This window comes from Mustelus asterias, chromosome 3, assembly GCF_964213995.1.
Source record: "Mustelus asterias chromosome 3, sMusAst1.hap1.1, whole genome shotgun sequence".
NCBI lineage: Eukaryota > Metazoa > Chordata > Chondrichthyes > Carcharhiniformes > Triakidae > Mustelus > Mustelus asterias.
In genome coordinates, this window is record NC_135803.1 from 62,752,283 (window position 1) to 62,776,819 (window position 24,537).

Consider the following 24,537-nt stretch of genomic DNA (forward strand, 5'->3'; position numbering starts at 1 on the left):
AAGGTGAGCTTACTAAACTACTACATCCTCGTAACAGAATGGCCATCTTCTATCACAGAGGACACCATGATAACCTGCGCGATGAAAGAAGCAGAGGAAGAAATGGCATGGAGATGAGCACAGTATTTGTCCATCCTGCAAGAAATGGATGGAACAACAACCATGTATTAGCACAATGGCCATAATCAACAAAGAGTGGTTTAATACAAAGAAATGGAAAAGGAAGATAACAAGGTACCCAGATGCTACAACATCTTCCAATTCATCAATGTTTACCTGCAGCAACAGAGTCTACCACGCACTGGACGGTAGTACGAACAAGATATGGAGGGGTTACAAGCTTGAACCTTTAAACTCAGAGACTAGAAGGGGGATTGTTCCATAGCCTTGCAGGTACGGCACCTGAGGTGTATATTCAGAACCTTTTCAATGATTTGAGGGTTTCTGCTTCTACTACTCTTTCAAGTAATGAGTTCCAGATTCCCACAATCCTGTGAATGAAGAAAATTTTCCTCATCTCCCCTCTAATCGTCCTATCAATCACTTTTAATCTATGCCCCCTCCCCAACCCCCAGCCACTGACCTCTCTGCTAAAGTAAATATGCTGTTCCCATTCATTCTATCCAAACCCTCATAATCAAATCTCCCCTCAGCCTCCTCTGTTCCAAAGAGAACAAACCCAGCTTCGCCGCTCTTTCCTCATAGCTGCAATTTTCCAATCTTGGCAACATAAACATAAATCTTCTCTTTACCCTCTCTAATGTTGCTTGCTTTAAAATACTTCATCATTATTTAATTAATTTCACATCTTAAATCAGTTTGTGGGATTAAACAGAAGACTTGTGATAACACGTGGGCCACTGGTCATGGTCGGGCAGTCAAAGCTCGGCCATCAGATGCAGGACTGTGTTGACCTGTGTTGATTCCTTTGCTGATTAAAGGAGGATAACTTGATATTTTCATTGCAAACATTAAGCTTCAATAGCAGACATCTGTTTCAAGAAAAAAAAATGTTTTTAAAAGGCACCAATGATTGAATCCCACAAAAAGCAATTAATACTTGTATCCAAGGTTGATAATTGTAGGAGTGTAATGCACAAATTATTTAATGGAACTACTGAATTCAACTGTAAAACACAATCTAGACTTTATAACAACAGTATAGAAAGGTTAGATAAGGTATTGTCAGAAATAGTGGACACAGTAACCAACACTTATGTTACCAATAATAGCAGGAAATTGCTTCGTTAATCTGATAAAGCCACAATGAGAGATAAAAATATTGCTGCTACTTCCGTTTTTCGCATCAGACATTTGCAGCCATGGGGCTGGGTTAGGTGCATCAATGGTGTTCAGCAAACTGTGCAATAACTTACAGTGAAGACGGGATTTTGACTATTTGACAATCAAAATAAGGTAAGCACAGGCTAAATTACTAACTTATTTGCAATAATTCTGACACACAAAATTGGTCTCTACAATCAATAGGCTAGCTCAAACTATTGGTTAACAATTAAGACATTAAAAAACAAATCATTGTTCATTGCTTATTTTTTCCATTTTGGTTTAAGCAAATTGCTGGAACTAGATTAGTTATGGGAGTTTTGATGACATCTTCCATTGTTGAGAAAGATGTTGTTTTCAACCATTTCATTGCAGAAGATATTTGATCGAAGGCATAAAAGCATCAATCTTCGCAACTCTCTTATAAAATGATAATGAAAATAACAAATTTTTTTTACTGTGCAAAAATTGAAGAGACCAAAACTTAAACCTCAACCTTCCCATCGAATGAATTAGGATATATTTACTGTAATAATTTAAATTGACCACCTTACATTATGAAGAATATATTTGTTATTTATACAAGCCGACTCATGACTGTAAAGTTGCATATGAATTTGGCTTAATCTGTACAATTTATGTGATCAATTAAATTTGTTCACTGATGGAACCATAATGGATAGAGAGGTCTCAGCAAGAACAAGCAATGGCAAACTATCTAATTTTAGCTGTCCTTTTAATCTCTTGATATTTTGAAGTCCCAAAGTCTTGATTCTTGGTAACTCTTGCCTTGGTTCTCTAATCATTAGCTACGTAGGGGATATATTGACATGTCGCACAAATAAAGTCTATTTTTGAAAGTTTCTCACTAGTCTATTTTGTCAGCTGTTAAAAAAACTCTCTGCTCACTAAATGAAAAGTGTGGACTGTAATAAACAGAGAATTCAGCCTATTTAATTTGCAAAGCACTTCCTGACCATTAGCAAGGTCAGGTTTTGCATGGTCTCCTAGAATACAATGAGAACGGCAAATTCAGCTGAGAATTTTAAATGTCTGATTCCATGGAGCAGTAAACAGGGTATGGAGTTGACATTGTAAAGAGTATCATCAGGAAACCAAGGAAAACCATACATGGAGTCACACAGAAGTCTGTACAAAATTTTGTAATGATGTGGAGATGCCGGCGTTGGACTGGGGTGAACACAGTAAGAAGTCTCACAACACCAGGTTAAAGTCCAACAGGTTTATTTGGCAGCAAATTTGCTACCAAATAAACCTGTTGGACTTTAACCTGGTGTTGTGAGACTTCTTACAAAATTTTGTATCCATGGAATAGTCCCCTTTGATTTAATGCAATGCAATATCCCACAAATTGCAGATAGTATGTGGAGCAATATTACACTGCTTAGAGGCTGGAATTCTGAAATATTACTAAGGATAGAATTGAACAATAACAAATGAATTGCATGGAACTAGTTATCCCAGCATTAATTATAATAACATCCAGAACTTTGTGTGAAGAATGTAAATCTATACGTAATTATGATGCATAGGACATTGTTACTGTTGCTCCTGAAAAACATAAAGCTGTTACTTCTACAGAAATGAGGTCATTGAAGGCAATTAAATTGAATTAGAAACTTACCCTATAGATACTGGTATCAGACTTGTTGAGCTGGCTGACCTGGGTTCTCACTCTTGCTTTATTTTCTCTTTTTTCAACCAAATTAACTTTTAACACTAAATAGACAATTACCAGAATGCTAACTCTTTGCCAACATGAAAAAGAAAATCTAAAATGTTTCTACTTTCTAGTTTTCATGCAGCTGTGGCTCAGCTCTGCAGGCCACTACTGGGTTATGCAATCGTTCTTGAGTTGATGCTCAATCGCAATTGCTGTACATAAACTCAAAAGCTGTAATATAATTGTGCTTTGGAAATACCTATCTAGTTTAGATAACAGGAACATAGTCCCTTTCTTCATTTTGGAAGCTTTAAATAAAAATTGTGCCCATCTTCTAAATCATAAAAGGATACTTCTATTTCATCAAGAAATAGCTGCTTATAATAAATAAAATAAACCATGTTTTAAGCCAAGTATTTCATACAACCATAGAAACAGGTCAATTGGCCATTTTGTGCCTGGGGCAACTCTTCGCTAGAGCAATCCAAAACTCTCATTACTTTACATTCCCCACAAAGCTTTATATCATTTTCTGCATCAAATACTATTCCATTTTCCTTTAAAGAGTGCAATATTTCTTGTCTCAATCACCTCCAATGGTAAACCATTCCATTTTTCAACAACCTGCTGCATAAAAACATTTCTTTAACTTCTTCCTTCACTCCCGGGGACAATTTTAAATTGCTAATCTCTTTAAAGGAAATAAATGTTCATTCTATTAAAATGCTTCAATTTAAAAAACATCTATTAAACTCCTGTTAGCTTCCTCCACCCCAATGACAATAATCACAGTAGCTGAAGACTCTGATCAAAGCTAAATTTCCCATTCCTATTATCAATCTTGTGAATATTAGAATCTCTTTGACTTAAATGTATTTTCTATAATGGAACATCGAGAACTTTTTGCTTTACTCTAACTGTGGTCTTCCATTGCCTTCTGCAATTTGATCTTTTAAATGTAATTGCACAGGGGAAAATTAGCTGACACCTACAAAAATAATCTCACAAATAGATTTACTAACCGCATACCGTGTAATTTGCTATCCGAACACCAGAAATCGCCATTTAAAAAGAGTCACTGAAAAATGTCATTTATAAGGGAAAGAGTGATATCAAATCAGATATAGCAACAAATAACCTGTCCCAGTAATGTATTTTAAGAAGGATTCACAACTGTCCGCAACTAAATAGCCGCAAACATGTAGACCGGAATTCTCCGGTCTCTTTTGCCCTGCCACCGTTGCCAGTGAGAACAGAGAATTTGACCCTCAATGGGATCAGAGAATCCCAGCTGCAAGTGAGGTCAGAGAATCACAGCCGTGGTAATTCCAAAAAAAGTCATTAAGACTGGATTATAGACTAACTGTGAAATATAAACTGTAAATTTGAAAATGGAAATAAAAATTACAAAAAAGTTCAGAGACAGAAAGAAAGGTGAAAACATAAATTTTGATGTTTCATCAGTCTTCAGAGTCCATCACTTTTCTATCTTTTTGGCGTTTTATTCCTTTTTACAAAACAATTTTATAAACCTTCTTCTGATGTTTTTTGGACAATAATCCTCACCTCGACTCAACTGTGCTCATACTGAAATACAAATATTAGACTAAAAAGCAAATTATGACGAATGCTTCAGATTTATCTAAAACTACCTTCTCTAATTAAATAGAAATTAATTTTGTTTGTAAATTCCATTTTCCTCAATGGGGTAGAGTTTTTCTTTCTTTTTAGCCTTTGACACCATAAAATATTTGTTAGTCCTACATTTTTTGCCAATGTTCAAAATATTTCTGAAAAACATTGCATAATGGAATTTCTTTCTTTTGGCAACATGACGTATCAACACACTGCGCTACAGTGTTGTACAATATAATGTCTCATCCACAGTTCATCACTTGCATATTCAGTAGTCCTGGTGCTGGGTTTGGCAAAGAGAATAACTATACTACTCTCATACAGGTCCTATTGATAATTCAACTCCATCAATCATCCTCCCAAATTCCTGCCAATTGTTTCAGTCCACCTTTGCAAACCGCCGAGAGATGAGTAAAAAATAGAACAACAAATTATAGAGTCATAGAGGTATACAGCATAGAAACAGGCTCTTCGGCCCAACTTGTCCATGCTGCCTTTTTTTTTGAAACCCCTAAGCTAATCCCAATTGCCCGCATTTGGCCCATATCCCTCCATATCCATCGTACCCATGTAACTATCCAAATGCTTTTTAAAAGACAAAATTGTACCCGCCTCTACTACTACCTCTGGCAGCTTGTTCCAGACACTCACCACCCTCTGTGTGAAAAAATTGCCCCTCCGGACACTTTTGTATCTCTCCCCTCTCACCTTAAACCTATGTCTTCTAGTTTTAGACTCCCCTACCTTTGGGAAAAGATATTGACTATCTAGCTGATCTATGCCCCTCATTATTTTATAGATCTCTATAAGATCACCCCTCAGCCTCCTACGCTCCAGAGAAAAAAGTCCCAGTCTATCCAGCCTCTCCTTATAATACAATCCATCAAGTTCCAGTAGCATCCTAGTAAATTTTTTCTGCACTCCTTCTAGTTTAATAATATCCTTTCTATAATAGGGTGACCAGAATTGCACACAGTATTCCAAGTGTGGCCTTAACAATGTCTTGTACAACTTCAACAAGACGTCCCAACTCCTGTATTCAATATTCTGACCGATTAAACCAAGCATGCCAAATGCCTTCTTCACCACTCTGTCCATCTGTCACTCCACTTTCAAGGAGCTATGAACATATACCCCTAAATCTCTTTGTTCTGTAACTCTCCACAACGCCCTACCATTAACTGAATAAGTCCTGCCCTGGTTCAATCTACCAAAATGCATCACCTCGCATTTGTCTAAATTAAACTCCATCTGCCATTCATCAGCCCACTGGCCCAATTGATCAAGATCCCATTGCAATTGGAGATAACTTTCTTCGCTGTCCACTATGCCACCAATCTTAGTGTCATCTGCAAACTTACTAACCATGCCTCCTATATTCTCATCCAAATCATTAATATAAATTAGAGCACCTTACCTCATCAAAAGTTACTATACAAATGCAAGTGCCATTGTAAATGCAAACAGCAGCATTAATATTTCAGTGCAGGCCTTTGGCAGTAATTGATAAAGGAATCTAAAGAGGAAGTTGGTAGTCTACTGGTTGTGGTACTAAATTTGCTACCCAGAAATCAGGGGCTGGAATTTGGTCATGGGATTGAGTGCCTAACATCAGGGGAACTTATGTGGTCTTTGAAGATGTGGTTCATTAGTGGACAAGGAGCATACTCACTGTCGAAGTAAGGATGGTGAGTGGACCTCCAAGGCTGGAGGGCCAATAGGAGATGCTCCACCACTCACAGATCATCTGCCCCATTGACAGAGGTAGGAGAAAGAGGGCATCTCAAATGCACTCTGAAGGTAGCTTGAAATTTTCAAATTAAAAAACACCCTGGCTGCCAGGCCATCATTATGAAGGGACAACCGTTCCACTGGATGACCACCAGTTGCAATAGTGGCCTGATAGCCATGAGAGGTGCTGGGTGCAGGGGAGACCTTTCTCTAGGTGGGTAGAGCATTGGCCCCCACCCGGAAGTCACATCCATTCATTGGCCTTGTTTTGTCAGAAAGGGGACGGGGTGGGTGCCTGCCAACTAGAAAACATGGCTAAGGGCCTTATTGTGCCCTTAAACAGGCCTAATTGGCTACCTCATTTGTGCAACAGTACATTTTTGGAACCACATGATCCAAAATGGCCAAATCAAGCGACATACAAGCAAGTCAGCACGCCAGCCAATGATGGGAGATTGCAGGTCTGCCCATTTCCATTGGGCTTTGAAAATCGGGCCTCAGGAGTTCAAATTCTACCACGACAAGTTGTGAAATTGAATTCAAGATATCTGTAGTGAAACGGCTAGCACGAGAAATTGCTTTATTGTTGTAAAAGCGCAACTGATTTACTCAGAGAGGGGCCTGTCACTCTACCCAGTCGGACATAACTTGTAGCTCTAGCCCCACATAATCTGATTGAATTTTAGTGCCTTCAGAGTAACTAGGGATGCTCAATAAATAATGTCTTTCACTGTTGCCTGGATTAGAAAAGTGCAGCGAAAGAAGTGTTGTTTCTGCCATGGATTTTCTTTATGAAGCTATTAACATAGATCTAACATAATTCAGCTGATCAAACACATAATGTAGTGCAATACTTTTTTCACACAAATTAATCTCTTAAATTAATTTCTTACTAGGGGATAGATTTTTGTTGATGTGTAATAACAAATATCACTGCTAATGGTGGTCTGAGAGGATCAATCATTTAAATGTTTAGCAGAACAGCATTTGTCATAAGTTTCTGCTTTTTCAAATTCTAGTGTTACGAAACACTGGAGTGAAAAATATTGTTAGTTTTTTTTTCCACCCCAAGTGTCTATCCATTATATAAAACTCTAAACTTGTGTAAAGCAGAGCATGATGCAATGGAAACACCCAGCCAGAACACCATGAGTCCTCAAAGCAATCAATGGTCGATCAATGCCCAAGGGGCAGGAATGAAGACTATTCCAATACAAATAATGAAAGAAAGATCATGCAGTTTTAAAGTCTTGCAGGAGGCTTCTCAAAACGTTGGGTGAGATATCTGGAAGATGACTAATTGGAATGAGGTTAATGGAAGCGTAACTGGCCTCCAGCCATTGCCCATGTAGTTACCAGCAAAAGCTGATGACGTGGTGAAAAATAGTCTTCTACGTGCTTTTGTCATGTTTCAATAGTAAATCAGTAATTTGAAACATTTTAAATAAAGGCTTATAAACCTTCCACCTTTCACTGGCAGAGTTAAAGCTTGGGCTATTTAGATCATGCTACCATCCACTTCCTTTATCAGTAAATCTGCCCGATTCAGGATACGTCCAGATGTAACCAGGATGTGGTTAGTTTCACATATAGTGTGGGTGGGTTGGTAGAAGCAGTGTAATTCATGAGTAAGCTACAGGGTAAGTAACAGAAATTGTTCTTTTTTTTTGTATTTAAAGATAAAGGATTTCACAGCAGTTGCTTAATTGTTCTGTCATGATATACAAGCGAGAGCTAAGCAAGCTCCCACTAAAGCATTTTTCTTTCTTGCTTATCAACATTAACAATATAGCATCTTGTTTCTGTGCTCAGACAGCAGATTGCTGCTGTAAACACCTAGATTGGCCAAAACGCAAGAATAAGCACACAGGTTAGTGATGGGAGAGCACAGAACATGTTCACCTGGAACTTGCCTTTCGTTCATAGAAACATAAAAACTTAGAACACAAAAGGAGGTCATTCAGCCCATCATCTGTTTTCCAGCCTAATCTGACTTTTCAGCTTTTGGTCTGCAGCGTATGAAGGGTTGCAGCAAGTCAAGTCCATATTCGAGTATGTTTTAAATGAGATATGAGGCACTGAGTTCCAGACCCCAATCACCCTCTGGGTGCAAAAGTTTCTCCTCAGTTCCCCTCTAATTTTTCTAACAATGTCTTTAATTCTATGCTGGCTAGTTATTGACCTAAGGAAGGACTTAAAGAAAATAGGTCTTTCCTATTCTGCCTCCTCATAATTTTAATGTTGTGAAAAGATGTTTAGAAAAGCATGAGAATAAGGTGGCAATTCCTGCCATCAAAGCCACTCTTTTCTCAGGCCACATAAATCTATACATCCAAGACTGGTTTAATCTCTCACCTAAAGGGAAACATCTGAATACGTACTCCTGGAGTCCCCATCCCCTCAGCAAAGCTCAGAAGGAACAGTCTGAGAAATGAAATTTGCTTCTTTAGTTCCTGTTTGTGGAGAGAAGGTAAACAAAATTATTGGATGACTGGTTAAGGCATTATTATCTTACATCTAACAGTAAACTGCGTTAAAGAGAGAAAACATTTTCAGGGCTACAGGAAAAACATAAAGGAGCAGAATAGCTCTTACAGAGAACTGGCACAGAAATGATACTGACCTAAGTTCAGGAAACAAGAAGCAGTTTGGGTAGAGATGACGAATGCTAAAGGCAAGAAATCACTTGTGAGAGTGGTGTGTGCAGGCTCCTAACCGTAATTACATGGCACATGGTAGCACATGATATCAATGAAAAAGTGTCTGGGTGGAATTTTTCTGTCCTATCCGCCACGGGAATCGTACATTCTGACACTGCCCAAGGGTCAAACTGGCATTGGCCACCGGGCACTTTGGCACTGCCCACCAAGCAATGGGCAGTGCCAAGGGGTGGGGCCGGAGGGGGCAGGGCATAATGGGGGTAGGGCCTATTCTGGGGGTGGGGAGGACCCGCTGCCACTCTACAAGTGGGATTGGCGGGAGAGGGAGAGAGGAGGGCAATCAGGGATGGTCATCGGAGGGGGTGTGTGGTCGGGCCTGGCCATCAGGAGGGGAGGGTAAGTCGGGGATGGCCCGGGGAGAGGGGAGATTGGGGTTGTAGGCTGGTGATTGTGGCAGAAGTCAGGAAGGCTAGCGATTGGGGGGTTCTGGGAAAGACCAGCGATTGGGGAGGGCGGGGGTGGCGCATGTGCTGATCTCCATACTGACAGATTAGTGCATGCACAGTGGCCTGCTCAGCACAACGCTGCCAACCTCTCGGGCTGGAGTAGGCCTTCCCACCGCTTTCCGGCATGAATCACGCTACGGCACTCTGTATTGCTCAAAGTGTTGGAGATTCGTTCTGGGAAGTATGTCCAAAAAAAACAGGTGGGAAATACTCCCGTTTTCCCACCAGTTGGGCACTTAGCTTTGTTTTGGGAGAATCCAGACTATGATATACTGAGAGGTCTTGACAGGATGGATATGGAGAGGATGTTTCCTCTTGTGGAAGAATCTAGAACTTGGGGTTACTGTTTCAAAATAGGGGGCTGCACATTTAGGACAGAGAAGAGGAGAAAATTCTCTCAGAGGGTTAGTAGAGTTTGGAATTCTCTTGGTCAAAAGATAGCAAATGTAATGTTGTCATTTATCTCGAGAGGCTTGGAATACAAAAGCAGGGATGTACTTCTGAGGCTTTATAAAGCACTGGTTAGGCCGCATTTGGAGTACTGTGAGCAATTTTGGGCCCCACACCTCAGGAAGGACATACTGGCACTGGAGCGGGTCCAGCGGAGATTCACACGGATGATCCCAGGAATGGTAGGCCTGACATACGATGAACGTCTGAGGATCGTGGGATTATATTCATTGGAGTTTAGGAGGTTGAGGGGAGATCTGATAGAAACTTACAAGATAATGAATGGCTTAGATAGGATGGACGTAGGGAAGTTGTTTCCATTAACAGGGGAGACTAGGACGCGGGGGCACAGCCTTAGAATAAAAGGGAGTCACTTTAGAACAGAGATGAGGAGAAATTTCTTCAGCCAGAGAGTGGTGGGTCTGTGGAATTCATTGCCACAGAGGGCTGTGGAGGCCGAGAAGTTGAGCGTCTTCAAGACAGAAATTGATAAATTCTTGATTTCTCGAGGAATTAAGGGCTATGGGGAGAGAGCGGGTAAATGGAGTTGAAATCAACCATGATTGAATGGTGGAGTGGACTCGATGGGCCGAATGGCCTTACTTCCGCTCCTATGTCTTATGGTCTTATGGTCTTATAGTTGAGGCAGATTCCTTAAATATGTTTAAGGCTGAGGTAGATAGATTCTTGACAAGCAAGAGGGAGAAAGGTTATTGGGAATAGGTAGGGATGTGAAGTGAGGGCTAAAATCAGATCAGCCATGATCTTATTTTAATTGAACAGGCTTGAGGGGTTGAGTGGCCTACTCCTTCTCCTAATTCCTATGTTCGTATGATAGGCTAAATGGCTTCCTTCTGTGTTGTTACCATTCCATGATTACCATTCTATGATGACTGACATTTTATGCACATCAAACTTTCTTGCACATGATTACCAAAACATGATTAATTCCCCCAGGGAAAGTTCTCTGCAAATTCTCCCTAATATCCAATTCTTCAAATAAAAGCCCATTATCTTCATCCACTATTACATCACCAATATTCAACACTGATATGCTACATTCCCTCAGCTCATAGGAACATAGCAGGAGTAGGCCCTTTGACGCTGCTTTGCTATTCAATGAGCTCATGGCTGGCTGATCAACTCTATTTATCTGCCTCAGCTCTATACTCCTTAATATTCTTACCTGACAAAACTAGCAAAGGAACTATCATATCAAGAAGAGTGATGGGAAATTACCCATCTTCCTCCACAGGCAGCACAGTGGAACAATGGTTAGCACTGCTGCCTCACAGCACCAGGGACTCCGGTTCAAATCCTGGCTTGGGTCACTGCCTGTGGTGTTTGCATATTCTCTCTGTGTCTGCGTGGGTTTCCTCTGGGTGCTCCGGTTTCCTCCCACACCCCAAAGATGTGCGGGTTAGATTGATTGACCATGCTAAATTACCCCTTAGTGTCAGGGGGTTGGTAAGGTTATGGAGATAGGGCCTGGGTAGAATTGTGTTCGGTGCAGACTCAGTGAGCCAAATGGCCTTCTTCTGCACTGTAGGGATTCTATGAATTAACATCACCCTAAATAGGATGCAAGTATCTGGAAATACAACTTTGATAGCTGACTATTGACGGAGAAAATGACCTGTTGTATTCAAATAGAAAGCATGACCCCCCCCCCATCCACACATTCCTTGTATTCTCCAACCTAATTTTTCCTGTTCCATTGACTCAACTTCAACTATTTTGCTGGGAGTCTGCCTCAGGACCAGTGGGTGTGGAATCTCCAACAAACCTGTGTCAGTGAGTGAAAGAGGTGGGGGGTGCAGGGGTGGGAACATTTGGGAAAGCTGCCTCGCAAGTGAGAGGAACCTTTCAAAATCTTTGGACCAACAGGGGCTCTTGAGCAGTCAGTTGGAGTGGGGATGAAACCTTGTCCTCCATTCTATAATTCTTCTGTCTCACTCAAATATTTCCTTTTTCTCTTCCAGTTTTTCCCCCATCTCTGCCTTTTAAAACAAACTGCAAGTTTGTGACAGAAGTTCCAATACTGAAGATATATCCTAGGTATTTGATTGTTAGTAACGGCTTCAGGCTGACTGGAAACTTTCACAGCACCACACTGTCCTTTTTCCATCTTTCATTGTGCAGACATGTGATACCTGTTCCAGTATGCATTAGTTCATATTTATGTACATGAAGATCTATTGCTGAGCCTGAGTACATCTCAATATGAAGTAAAATAGTCAGGTACAGAAAGCTGCCAGATTTACTACAAGTTTACCTGTCTTAAACTAGAATGGAAGATGATTCTGAGAAATTTATGAATGGTCTGTTTGCAGAGCCTATGAGGAGTGAAATGACTAAAGAATTAAAAAGACGAAAAGAATATGTGGCCCGAGAGCAATATGGCCAAGTGCAGCCCCAGACATTCAGCACCCATAGTAAAAGGCACAAGTTTTGTTCCAGGTAAATAATTTATATCATATTTGAATAATTATATACAGATTATAACCACCAGATTCTTATTCAATTTTCTTTACCCCAGTATTCCGTCTATTTACTGTCTGTGGAGCACTGACACTGGCCACACCCTCTACAACCACTCAAGCGACTGTAGGAGAACACGTCCTTTTCCATGTAAATATCCGAGATGGAGCTTCGTATGACCTATCATTCCGCTCCAAAAGTCCGTCTGCTATTATTGCATTGTGGGCAATCAACAATACTGTGGAATTAAAGAGTATACACTCACTGTATAAAGGCAGAGCGCAATGGAACATGAGTGGTTCTGTGATGTTACATAACGTTCAGATCAATGACAGTCGAGGATATGAAACTGAAATCAACTACTACGGCACAGAACTGGAAAGCAGTGATATCGAGAGTTTTGAACTGTCTGTGTTTGGTAAGTATCGATCAGTGCTATGTCACAAATGCACTTGTACATTAAGTGCTCAATTAGCATTCCTGCATCAATGTTAAATCCACATGGAGTTAGAGGTTTATAACCAAGCCATGAAATACACTGGAGCCTGTTTAAGTCAATTAGTAAAAATAAATGATTTACCTGCTCAAACTCTTCTTTTATGTTCTTCTTTCCGTTTATGATTTAATTGTTGTCTCTTTTCGTTTATATTTTGCAAAGTATTTTTGTCAAAGATGGCCTGTTCTATTTTTTGTTAGAAAGTAAACATTAACATTGGTATGAGGGAACATTGTTCAGGTCAATAATAAGCATTCATTACCCAGCTACAGTTTCTGTCACATTTTTTTTTTGTAATTTTAATTGACTTAAAAAGTAGTCAATACAATTTACTTCATAATAAAAAGACAAAAAAACTGCAGCTTCTGGCAATTTGAACATTTTTTTTTACAAATAATGGATTTTACCTCCATTCTATTTCAGAGCCAGTTTCCCAGCCTGATGTTAAAATTATTGGCAACTGTACAACTCCAAATACCACTCTGAACTGCTCGGTCTCTAATGGGACAAACGTCACATTTCACTGGAGAAAAGAAACATTATCCGGAATCATTGGTAGTGCATTCAATGGGACAAACGTCACATTTCACTGGAGAAAAGAAACATTATCCGGAATCATTGGTAGTGCATTCAATGGGACACAACTAGTGATAGACCTTCATAATGAAGAGAAGCAACATGTATACAGATGCATGGTAGAGAACCCAGTCAGTCGTGCAGAGAGTGAACCAGTGAGACTGGAACTGTGTGTTGGGAATAATGGTGAGAGATTTTTAAAAAGATCCTACAAAGGTTACTTGTGATATTTCTTCTTTTCTCCCATTTATTTTCACAGATGTCTTGCTGTGTTTCCTTCCCTGTTTGGAATTTATCAGCTGTGGCTCATTTGACAAGTTGTAAAATGACATGCTCTACCTCTGAGTCGGAAGTTGTGATTTGTACACCCACTACGGCAGCATCAGCATGAAATCCGAGCTGTCACTCCTGTGTATTGTCTTTTGAATGAAATATTAAACAAATCTGTCATCCCCAGGTGCCATAGCACTCTCCAAAAGGGGAGAATGAAAGTCCATGCCTATATGTTCTAAAGTCACAGATAGGCAGTTAGGGGCAGACTGCTTTTCTTCAGACAGGACAGCATGGTCTAAGCTTTTGCTTTCAGTGGCACACCACCAATGACAAGTAATACAAAGTACTCCACAAGGGCAGCCCTGATCGAGCCTGCTCTGCCTAATGATGGAAAGTGAATTAATGACTTGGAAATCTCCCCCAATGTTAGGACACAATTTAATACCAAAGTTATGACCATGAGCCTCGATTTTGTTGGGCTCATGTGGGGGGCTTGCCCATGGGTCAGAGAACTAGTGTACCGCTCCTATCAGTTCCATGAGAGAGACCTGGACAGAATTAAAAGCCCATCAGACACTTGATTGTCTGCCACAGTTGAGGTCATGATGTGGAGATGCCGGCATTGGACTGGGGTGAACACAGTAAGAGTTTTAACAACACCAGGTTAAAGTCCAACAGGTTTATTTGGTAGCTAATACCATTAGCTTTCGGAGCGCTGCTCCTTCGTCAGATGGAGTGGAAATGTGCTCTCAAACAGGGCACAGAGACACAAAATCAAGTTACAGAATACTGATTAGAATGCGAATCCCTACAACCAACCAGATCTTAAAGATACAGACAATGTGGGTGGAGGGAGCATTAAGCACAGGTTAAAGAGATGTGTATTGTCTCCAGACAGAACAGCCCGCAATCCAGGAGGCAAGCTGTGGGGGTTACTGATAATGTGACATAAATCCAACATCCCGGTTTAGGCCATCCTCATGTGTGCGGAACTTGGCTATCAGTTTCTGCTCAGCGACTCTGTGCTGTCGTATGTCGTGAAGGCCGCCTTGGAGAACGCTTACCTGAAGATCAGAGGCTGAATGCCCGTGACTGCTGAAGTGCTCCCCCACAGGAAGAGAACAGTCTTGCCTGGTGATTGTCAATACTGGACGAGTACTTCCCCGGAGTACTTCCCCGGAGCGGAGAAGCTACGCATCTCCTCCGGAGCCTTCAACATGTCATTGATGAAGATGAACATCTCGCCAAGGCCATTCCCACACCCCCACTTCTTGCCTTCAAACAACCACGCAACCTCAAACAGACCATTGTCCGCAGCAAACTACCCAGCCTTCAGGAGAACAGTGACCACGACACCACACAACCCTGCCACAGCAACCTCTGCAAGACGTGCCGGATCATCGACACGGATGCCATCATCTCACATGAGAACACCATCTACCAGGTACACGGTACCTACTCTTGCAACTCGGCCAACGTTGTCTACCTGATACGCTGCAGGAAAGGATGTCCCGAGGCATGGTACATTGGGGAAACCATGCAGACGCTACGACAACGGATGAATGAACACCGCTCGACAATCACCAGGCAAGACTGTTCTCTTCCTGTGGGGGAGCACTTCAGCAGTCACGGGCATTCAGCCTCTGATCTTCAGGTAAGCGTTCTCCAAGGCGGCCTTCACGACACACGACAGTGCAGAGTCGCCGAGCAGAAACTGATAGCCAAGTTCCGCACACATGAGGACGGCCTAAACCGGGATGTTGGATTTACGTCACATTATCAGTAACCCCCACAGCTTGCCTCCTGGACTTGCAGGCTGTCCTGTCTGGAGACAATACACATCTCTTTAACCTGTGCTTAATGCTCCCTCCACCCACATTGTCTGTATCTTTAAGATCTGGTTGGCTGTAGGGATTCGCATTCTAATCAGTATTCTGTAACTTGATTTTGTGTCTCTGTGCCCTGTTTGAGAGCACATTTCCACTCCATCTGACGAAGGAGCAGCGCTCCAAAAGCTAATAGTATTTGCTACCAAATAAACCTGCTGGACTTTAACCTGGTGTTGTTAAAACTCATATAGTTGAGGTCCCCAGCCGCATAAATCGGGTAGCCAAGAGCTGCCAATCAGTCAGAGGTCAGCGCCTCGCTAATGCCAATGGGCACAGTGGTTGTTGACAGCACTGTACCCATCCAAGGACCAGGATTGCAGATAGACCCCAGGCTACAGATGAATGAAGGCAATACTGGAATTGCAGGGTTAAGGTCACAGGAGAGGGATGTCAGAGGTATGGGCATGGGGCTGGTTTTAAGAAGTCCTGCCCATGTTGGGTCTCCCAATTGGGCGCAGAGTTCCTGGAGTCCCTGATAGGCAGGCACTCAAAGAAGGACACTACACAACCACCCCCGCCCTCCCAAAACCTGGGAGGTCACTGCCAAATCTGACAAGTTTTACTGGGCAGCATTTTGAGGAGACAGGAAACCCATGCAGCCCCCATTTAATCCCTGAGCCACCATTTAAATGTTGATTATAGATGTGAATTGATTGATTCAGCAATGAGCCCTCATTGACATCCTGCCTGTGGTGTTTGAGAATCCTGCATCAGTCCATCCCACTTTCGGACTTAATCGGAGAAGGTTTTCCTTCTGCTGAGAGACTAATGCGGTCCTCTCTCCAGATGAAGTGGGTCCAGGGGCCATGGCTCCTGATGCGACAGCTGTGTAAAATCCAGCCCTTTGAGTCAGACTGCACAGTTATATATGTGCCATTTAAAATGTGAATTTATTATTTTCTTTTTGTATCTTCATTAAGCTATTGTAGTTATTACCTGTTCAGTCATCTTTAGTCATCTCAAACTGTTAAGAAACAATCTTTTCTGTTTATGCAAGAAAGTAAAAGTTTCTAATTTATCTTTACGTTAGGTTCTTTGTTCTGGGCATTTTTACTCAGTCTTATACCGATGTCATTTTACTTCTACTACGCAATCATCTCTACAAAAGCAGGTAATGCTGTGATGAAAAACTGATTCTAGTATCTGTTCACTCAAATTATTTTTCTAACTCATTTTACAGGCAGAGTTTTCATTGTTCAAGTTCTGTTGAGGAGATAGGATATAGTTTCGAGAGCTCCAACTGTTGATTCTCGTTTCCCAGAGATGTAGACACCAGTATTTCATTCAAACTCAGTATAGAAAGTTTTTTATTTATTAGTCACATGTAGGCTCACACTGCAATGAAATGACTACAAAAATCCCCTAGTCACCACACGCCAGTGCCTGTTCAAGCACACTGAGGGAGAATTTAGCATGGCCAATGCACCTAACCAGCAGATTTTTATGGAACGAAACCGGAACACCTGGAGGAGACACAGGGAGAATGTGCAAACTCCACACAGACAGTGACTCAAGCTGGGAATCGAACCCAGGTCTCTGGCGCTGTGAGGCAGCAGTGCTAACCACTGTGCCACCGTGCCAATATAATTTCCCACTGAGAAGGGCTGTGCGACAATTTAGAGATGTTGTCACTGCGAAGTGTTTCAGGAATATTCTCAAGGCTGATAGTCTGAGGAGTTTATTGAACTGATAGTATTACTCATTTAGTGCAAGATGCAGGCATTTGCAAAGTAATGAGTCCATGGACACATTAATTCACAAATAGTTACTCACATCAGGCTTAACAGATGATACTTTGTGATATACCTATTCTATAATCTTTATGAATTGAGTTGTTGGGAAATACAGAATGAATCAAAGTTCCTCTTCTCTGGTATGACAAATAAAACAAACCCAGAACATAATGAACCAAAACAGAAAATGCTGGAAAATCTCAGCAGGTCTGACAGCATCTGGTAGATGACGAAGGGTCATCCAGACTCAAAACGTTAACTCTGTTTCTCTCTCCACAGATGCTACCGGACCTGCTGAGTTTATCTAGCATTTTCTGTTTTTATTTCAGTTTTCCAGCATCTGCAATATTTTGCTTTTATTCCCTAAATACGAGTATGGTCCATTTCCAGACGTCTTTATCAGGTTGTAATGTTATGCAATAAATGATATCTGAGCCTGAAAATCGCAGATGGGACTAAAGGCCTCAGGCAACAGAAGTTGGGTAGGTCCAGGGGACGGGGGGAGTAAGGGAGAGGAGCAGAGGGCTGGTTAACAGGGAGGCAATATGACTTTTTTAAACTTACCATTTTAACTGCAACCTGAAATGGTCAATGTAAGGACAGCTGCTTAAGTTGGCATAAACTAGGGTTTTCTGCCCACAATCAAACCAGTGCTCGCTACATGCAAGATTTGCAAAGAGGGCCTCAAGCAGGCATTGGGCCCTCTATTTGCATTTGCACTGAGCTCAACATCTGTTTTAGACAAGGACCTTGGATACTTTTCAAACCTTTACCAATGTGATGTGAGGGACATCTCCAGTATGCAATGAGAATACGCACCCCACCCACAATGTTGGATGTTCAGATGCACAACTGAGAAATTTTTAAGCCATATGCCAAACCCTGAAGATCTGTCAGGAGTTCATGTCATGGAGAGGGTGCAGAAAATACACCAGAAATGAGAAGAGTTAATTACAAGACGCGATGAGAGAAACTCGGATTGGCATTCGAACAAAGGTGACGATAGAGGAAATCTGATAGATGTCTTAAAGAGGTTTCCATAGCAATGGGAAAACTTGCTTAATGAGTTTACATTTCCTAGCACGAAAGTAAAAATGTGGCCAAGTAATCTACTTCATTTACTGATCAAACCCATGTCATTGAAGACCAATCGCACCTCCTGCCCACTGTTTAAGAATTAAATAAATAATTTCAGAAAATACAGGATAAACTCAGCAGGCCTGGCAGCATTTGTGGAGAGAGCAACAGAGTTAATGTTTCAAGTCCGTATGACTCTTTCAAACTGCAGAACAGTTCTGAACAGGACTCATATTGGACTTGAAGCATTAGAAGGGACTCTGCGGGCCCGTTCATCACAGGTGCAAATCCTGTTTTGGCCATAACATGATTTGCAGCAGCAAGATCTCGGTTGAGATTTTCCCTCCCACCGGCAATTTAATCAAGTTCCTGACTTAATCAGAACCAGATTTCCATGAATTCAAATAAATTTACATACATTAAAAGGCTTGACGCTGCTGCGTCCGATGAAAACGAAAATGAGTTGTGATGACCATGCTGGGGGCAGGGGGGTGGGGGAAGAGAGTGAGTGAGAGACATGGCTGGCGATGCTCTGGCACTGCAACCTGACATTGCCAGGGATCAGGTCCCTGGCAACCCCTATTGGGGAGGTTTCCCTTATGTGTGGATGGGGGTGTGACAATATGGTTGATGGCGGGTGGGATGTTTGTGGTTGCATTGGGGTTTGGGGTGGGGCAGAGATTATGAATGGGTGGTGGTCACAGAGACTGTGTGGGGGGTGCACTGATGCCGGCAAAGGTGGGGGTTATCTGGTCACACAGATGCTTGTGTGGTGTGGGGAAGTGGGTGGAGGGAGGGGGAAATGGTGCCCGATAATTGATTGTTGGGGGAGATGTTGCCCCTCTGCATGCAATTTCCAATGGGAGTCCTGATATCCATGGGGGGTTTCCAATGTCGGTGGTGGGGAGGGGGGAAACAAGGGGACCTTTAGCTTAACTTTGAGATTGGGGCGCCTTTTAAAAACGGCACCCCAATCTCTGCCAAGCCGACCTTACTAGCTCTATTTGGCCCTGTCCCACCAGAATGACGGCACAAACCATGCCCCACATTTTATTTTTGACAAAGTGTCCAAAGATCTGGTGAGAAAACTTAGCTGTGTTTCTGGTTTTCAATCAGAAGCTGACACTTTGCCATTTTGTTTTGGAAAATTCTGTCCATTTACTCTGTTTCTCTCCCTGCAGATGCTGCCAGACCTGCTGAGTTTTTCCAGCACTTTGTTTTATTTCAAATTTCCAGAATTCATAGAATTTTGCCTTTATTGAAATAAAATACTTGCTGTTAATTAGGAATAAGTTAATAAATAAAAACCTTTAAGACTGAGGATTCAATTATTTTCCTTCAAATGAACCATGTGTCTCGAAAATTAGATCATGGCTTGACAATGCTGGAGAAATTGTCCAGTATAAAGTATAACAAGCACTGACTTTAACCTAACTCACTGATGGAATATAAAATCAGGAACAGTGCAAATTGGGAATCTGACCTGAATCTCATTCTATTCTTATTGAACTAACTTCAAATGATACCAAAATATTGGATAATCACTTCTGTGAAACCAGTGGGGAAGGTGGAAATTAGTGATGGCTCATAGCAGTGGCAAGTACTATTGTCACTAGACTAGTAATCCAGAGACCCAGGGTAATGCTGTGGGAACCCGAGTTCAAATCCCACCACAGCAGATGGTGAAATTTGAATTTAATAAAAAAATCTGGATTTAAAAGCTTATTGATGATCATGAACCACTGTTGAATGTTGTTTTAAGAAAAAACATCTGGTTCACTAATGTCTTTCAGGAAATAAATCTCCCACAGCCGACATATGACTCCAGACCCATAGCAATGTGGCTGACTCTTAAATGTCCTCAGTTTGAGGACAATTGGGGATGGGCAATAAATATTGGCCCAGTCAGCACATTCCATGAATTAATTTTTTTAAAACCCATGCATTTCCTCTGCCCCCCAACTCTTGTAGTTTCTTGATGCTCCTGAACTCACCAATATTTATCAGTATCAATTATGTTTGTTGTGCCTTTATAGGTAGAGCAACTCAGGAACATGGTGAACAGCCAATTGCCTTGCCAAATGGATTAATTGAACCCACATACACCACTCTACTATATCCAAGAGGAACAGTTTGATCATCCATCAGAAAAGACTTCAATGTATTTTGAAAAGAAATTAGAGCTACCGAAAATATTTTGTCTTCCCAGTTCCATATTGTACAGCCTGCACTCTGTTGTCTTGCAAGGAACAACTGCTACTTCTTGTACAAATCCTCAGGGGCAGCAGTACAGGCATTTTGAAGCATGCCCACATATCTTCAAAATGGTTAACTTTCAATTGTTGATGTCACCTCTGCAATCTCACAAAGTAAACCAGCTAATTCTGTAGGAAACCTTGGCTATCTTATTGGATAAAGTAAACTTCTGCACCAAATCTTCAGTCAGGATATAAGAAAATTCAAATGGATGGGTTTTGAATTTAAGTTATGACAAGTCAATATGCTACAGGGTGTAATGAAAACCATTAAATTATAGCTTTCATTAAGTTTAGTAATAAGTGGGATTCAATTGCACAAGTCTTTTACAATTTTAACTTCATCAAAATCAGGAGGAAAGAAAATGAATGGGAGCTTACACAAAGATACTGAAGGATGCTCCAATATATCATTCTCACAAGATGCAAGTGCCAGTAGATAAAACCATTAAAAGCCAGCAGCATTTATAGGCAGAACAAAAGTAAAGTAGTAATGATAAATTTATACAGAGCATCAGTTAGGATACAAATAGATTGCTATGTGTAGATAAGGGCCCACAATTCAAAGCCACAGAGAATTCACAACGTAACTTCACAAGTGTCTGAAATGGGAAACTATAGTCTAAGGTATTATGACTATTCTCACTGGAACAGAAAAGACCAAGACAAGAACTCAGAGGTTGTACAAACGCTTAAGCATTTTGACAAAGTGAACAAGAGAAGAGTTCTAGATGGTGACAAGGGTCATTAATTTTGGAATAGTCATTCAGACATTGAGGAGGAGTTAGAAATAAATTGGTGTGGAATTCTTTGCCACGCAAAGTGTTTGAAAGGAAGAATATTTCACTTTTTAAAGAGGATGATTGGAGAAATATATGAAGTAGAGAAGGGTACAGAGCTGCTGGCTGAGTGTAGGGGAGAGCAGTTAGTTTTGGATTGCTTTAGCCAAGAGACAGCACAGCTCTTTTTGTGCTGTAAATCTTTATGGCAACAAAAGTAAATGTATTTTGGACTTTCCTGGGGATTATATAATGCTTTCTTTAATTCTAGTGCAGTTATTCCCTCACTGTAGTCAGTTGATATAATTGCTCTAGGGTGCTTTTACATTAAATCATTGCAGCCAACTTCAGGGATGTCATTCTCCCTTCTGTCATCTGCATTCCTAAGTATAATGTGGAGATGCCGGGAAAGGATGTCCCGAGGCATGGTACATTGGGGAAACCATGCAAACGCTACGACAACGGATGAATGAACACCGCTCGACAATCACCAGGCAAGACTGTTCTCTTCCTGTGGGGGAGCACTTCAGCGGTCACGGGCATTCAGCCTCTGATCTTCGGGTAAGCGTTCTCCAAGGCGGCCTTCACGACACACGACAGCGCAGAATCGCTGAGCAGAAACTGATAGCCAAGTTCCGCACACATGAGGGTGGCCTAAACCGGGATCTTGGGTTTATGTCACACTGTCAGTAACCCCTACAGCTTGCCTCCTGGACTTGCAGAATCTCACTGGCTGTCCTGTCTGGAGACAATACACATCTCTTTAAACTGCACGTAATGCTCCCTCCACTCACATTGTCTGTATCTTTAAGACCTGTTTGGCTGTAGAGATTCGCATTCTAATCAGTATTCTGTAACTTGATTTTGTGTCTCTGTATGCCCTGTTTGAGAGCAGATATCCACTCCATCTGATGAAGGAGCAGCGCTCCGAAAGCTAATAGCATTTGCTACCAAATAAACCTGTTGGACTTTAACCTGGTGTTGTTAAAATTCTTACTGTTCCCAAGTATAAACAGCGGAGCCTGCAGCAAACCCGAGTTGAAACCCACAAGGCCTACTAAACTGCCATCGAGTTAAGGTCAGCAGTTTCCAGCAGCGTTGATTGTGGTCATTTGCATATTAGACATATTAGAGCCTGAGACAGAAATGGGGTTGCCGATTATAAATGATACCGTGTTCTACAGCAAGATCAGTCACCCTCAAACAGCGACATTAAAAGTACAACACTGCTCACAGTCACCACACATTCTGATTACAAAAGCAGTAAGTCACTTGTGGTCAAGCCCTTTTGTGACTATATAAATGAGTTTGGAAGGCACTGTACCGCAGTACAGTGCATAACAGGACACCCCAATCAGGTCAAATGAACAAATTGTTTGATTAAACATTCATCGCTTATCAGTTTCACTGTTTCAATATTTACCATTTTAATGAGTTGCAGCATCCTGACAATTAATTAGCAAAGCTTAAGGCACCTCAAAGAACATCAAGGTGTTTCGAGTTTAACTTGCCAGAAGCCAGAAGTCCAGTCGCTCAGCCCATGCAGGGAGTGAAGAGGCCTGGGCTCCCCTAAATAGAATTGGTGAAATGTCCCATCCCCACCCACCCCACCAATGAGCATTCCAATCATGCAATGGGTCATTCATCAATCAACAAATTGTACTCTGGTGGAGTGGAGGCAACAGTGTCCCAGATTGCATCTATGGGGCGCAAAGGAGCATGGAACTAATTTGCTGCGAGTGGAGAGGGACAACTATGCTGCACTATCCTGAGTTAAAGCCTCTGACACAGGCATGTTCTGAAGGGTCGGTTGTACAATTAAAAGAAGAGTATGCTATGCCTAAGGTGCAAAAAAGAAAAGGAGAGTGACCACTGTGTTTCCTTGCCTGGAACCATAGAATCCCTACAGTGCAGAAAAAGGCCATTCAGCCCATTGAGTCTGCACCGACTCTCCAAAAAAGCATCTTACCCAGGCCCTCTTCTTCACTCTATCACCGTAACCCCATGCATTGAGCATGGCCAATCCACCTAACCTGCACATCTTTGGACTGTGACAGGAAACCAGAACACCCAGAGGAAACCCACACTGATACAGGGAGAACATGCAAACTCCACCTAGTCACCCAAGGCCAGAATCGATCCAGGGCCCTGGCGCTGTTAGGCAGCAATGCTAACCACTGTGCCATCGTGCCACCCCTGTCCCAGTGTTGTCATCAAATCTCTTGCAGAATAATCTACAGTTCTAAGGCTGAGGGAGTTAGAATTCAGTGTCAACTCCCCTCAGGTGGCAAGAGTGATATTTCTGCCAGGTTTGTTGCGATGGTTTCCCGATTTCAAATTCCTCAAGGGAGGCCAGAGTCTATGAAATTATGACAATCTTTTGTGCCTGTGGTCCATGTCCCATGGCTTTAGATGGCTGTTTATGAAAAGCAGTATAAAAAGAATCATGAGACATGGAGCTTGATTTAGTGCTCCTGACATGAACGCTGCCCAGCTGGAGATTCTTTACAACAAATATACATTTGTTGCCAAATATTAACCATATTAAAGAAGCTTTTTTCCAATTTACAGCAATCATCTTGGCAACTCAAAAAATGCACATCTGATGTTCAGCCACCATGTTCCACTGCATTTCAGTTAAAATTAGCTTTGAAAGCAGTGATTTAAAAACAAGGTCCCATCAAGAATTCGTGGCTCTTCTTCTGCGCCATCTTAAATAGCCAGAATTGGGCCTTCCCAGAGATTTATGACCCAGCGGCAGAACTCTTGCCCCCTGAGACTTTCCAGCCAATCAGGGGTGAGTCATTGTATGTTGCCCATCAGCGCCACTGGTAGCAGTGGCAGCTGCCAGTAGTGCACCCATCAGAGGCCTTAGGGTAACGATGGACCCAGGCCACAGGTGAATCCCAGACAGTGGGTAACGAGTGTAGATGGTGGCGGGGAGGGGGGTCGTGGGGAGTTGGGTGCAAAGACAGGGGCTGGCTCTCAGTGGGCAGTTGCAGTGCCTCGGAGTCTCCAGCACACAGGG

At 41.8% G+C, this 24,537-nt stretch overlaps 1 protein-coding gene across 1 annotated transcript; it reads left to right on the forward strand.

Annotated features, from left to right (window-relative positions):
- On the forward strand, positions 1 to 22,481 carry LOC144491356 (cell adhesion molecule CEACAM21-like). Its single transcript, XM_078209053.1, has 6 exons — positions 1 to 393; positions 12,284 to 12,410; positions 12,490 to 12,849; positions 13,351 to 13,689; positions 16,696 to 16,776; positions 20,512 to 22,481. Exons 2-6 carry the CDS (start codon positions 12,332 to 12,334, stop codon positions 20,610 to 20,612), a joined length of 960 nt encoding a protein of 319 aa, XP_078065179.1. The 5' UTR covers positions 1 to 393; positions 12,284 to 12,331; the 3' UTR covers positions 20,613 to 22,481.
- Positions 22,482 to 24,537: the final 2,056 nt, after the last annotated feature.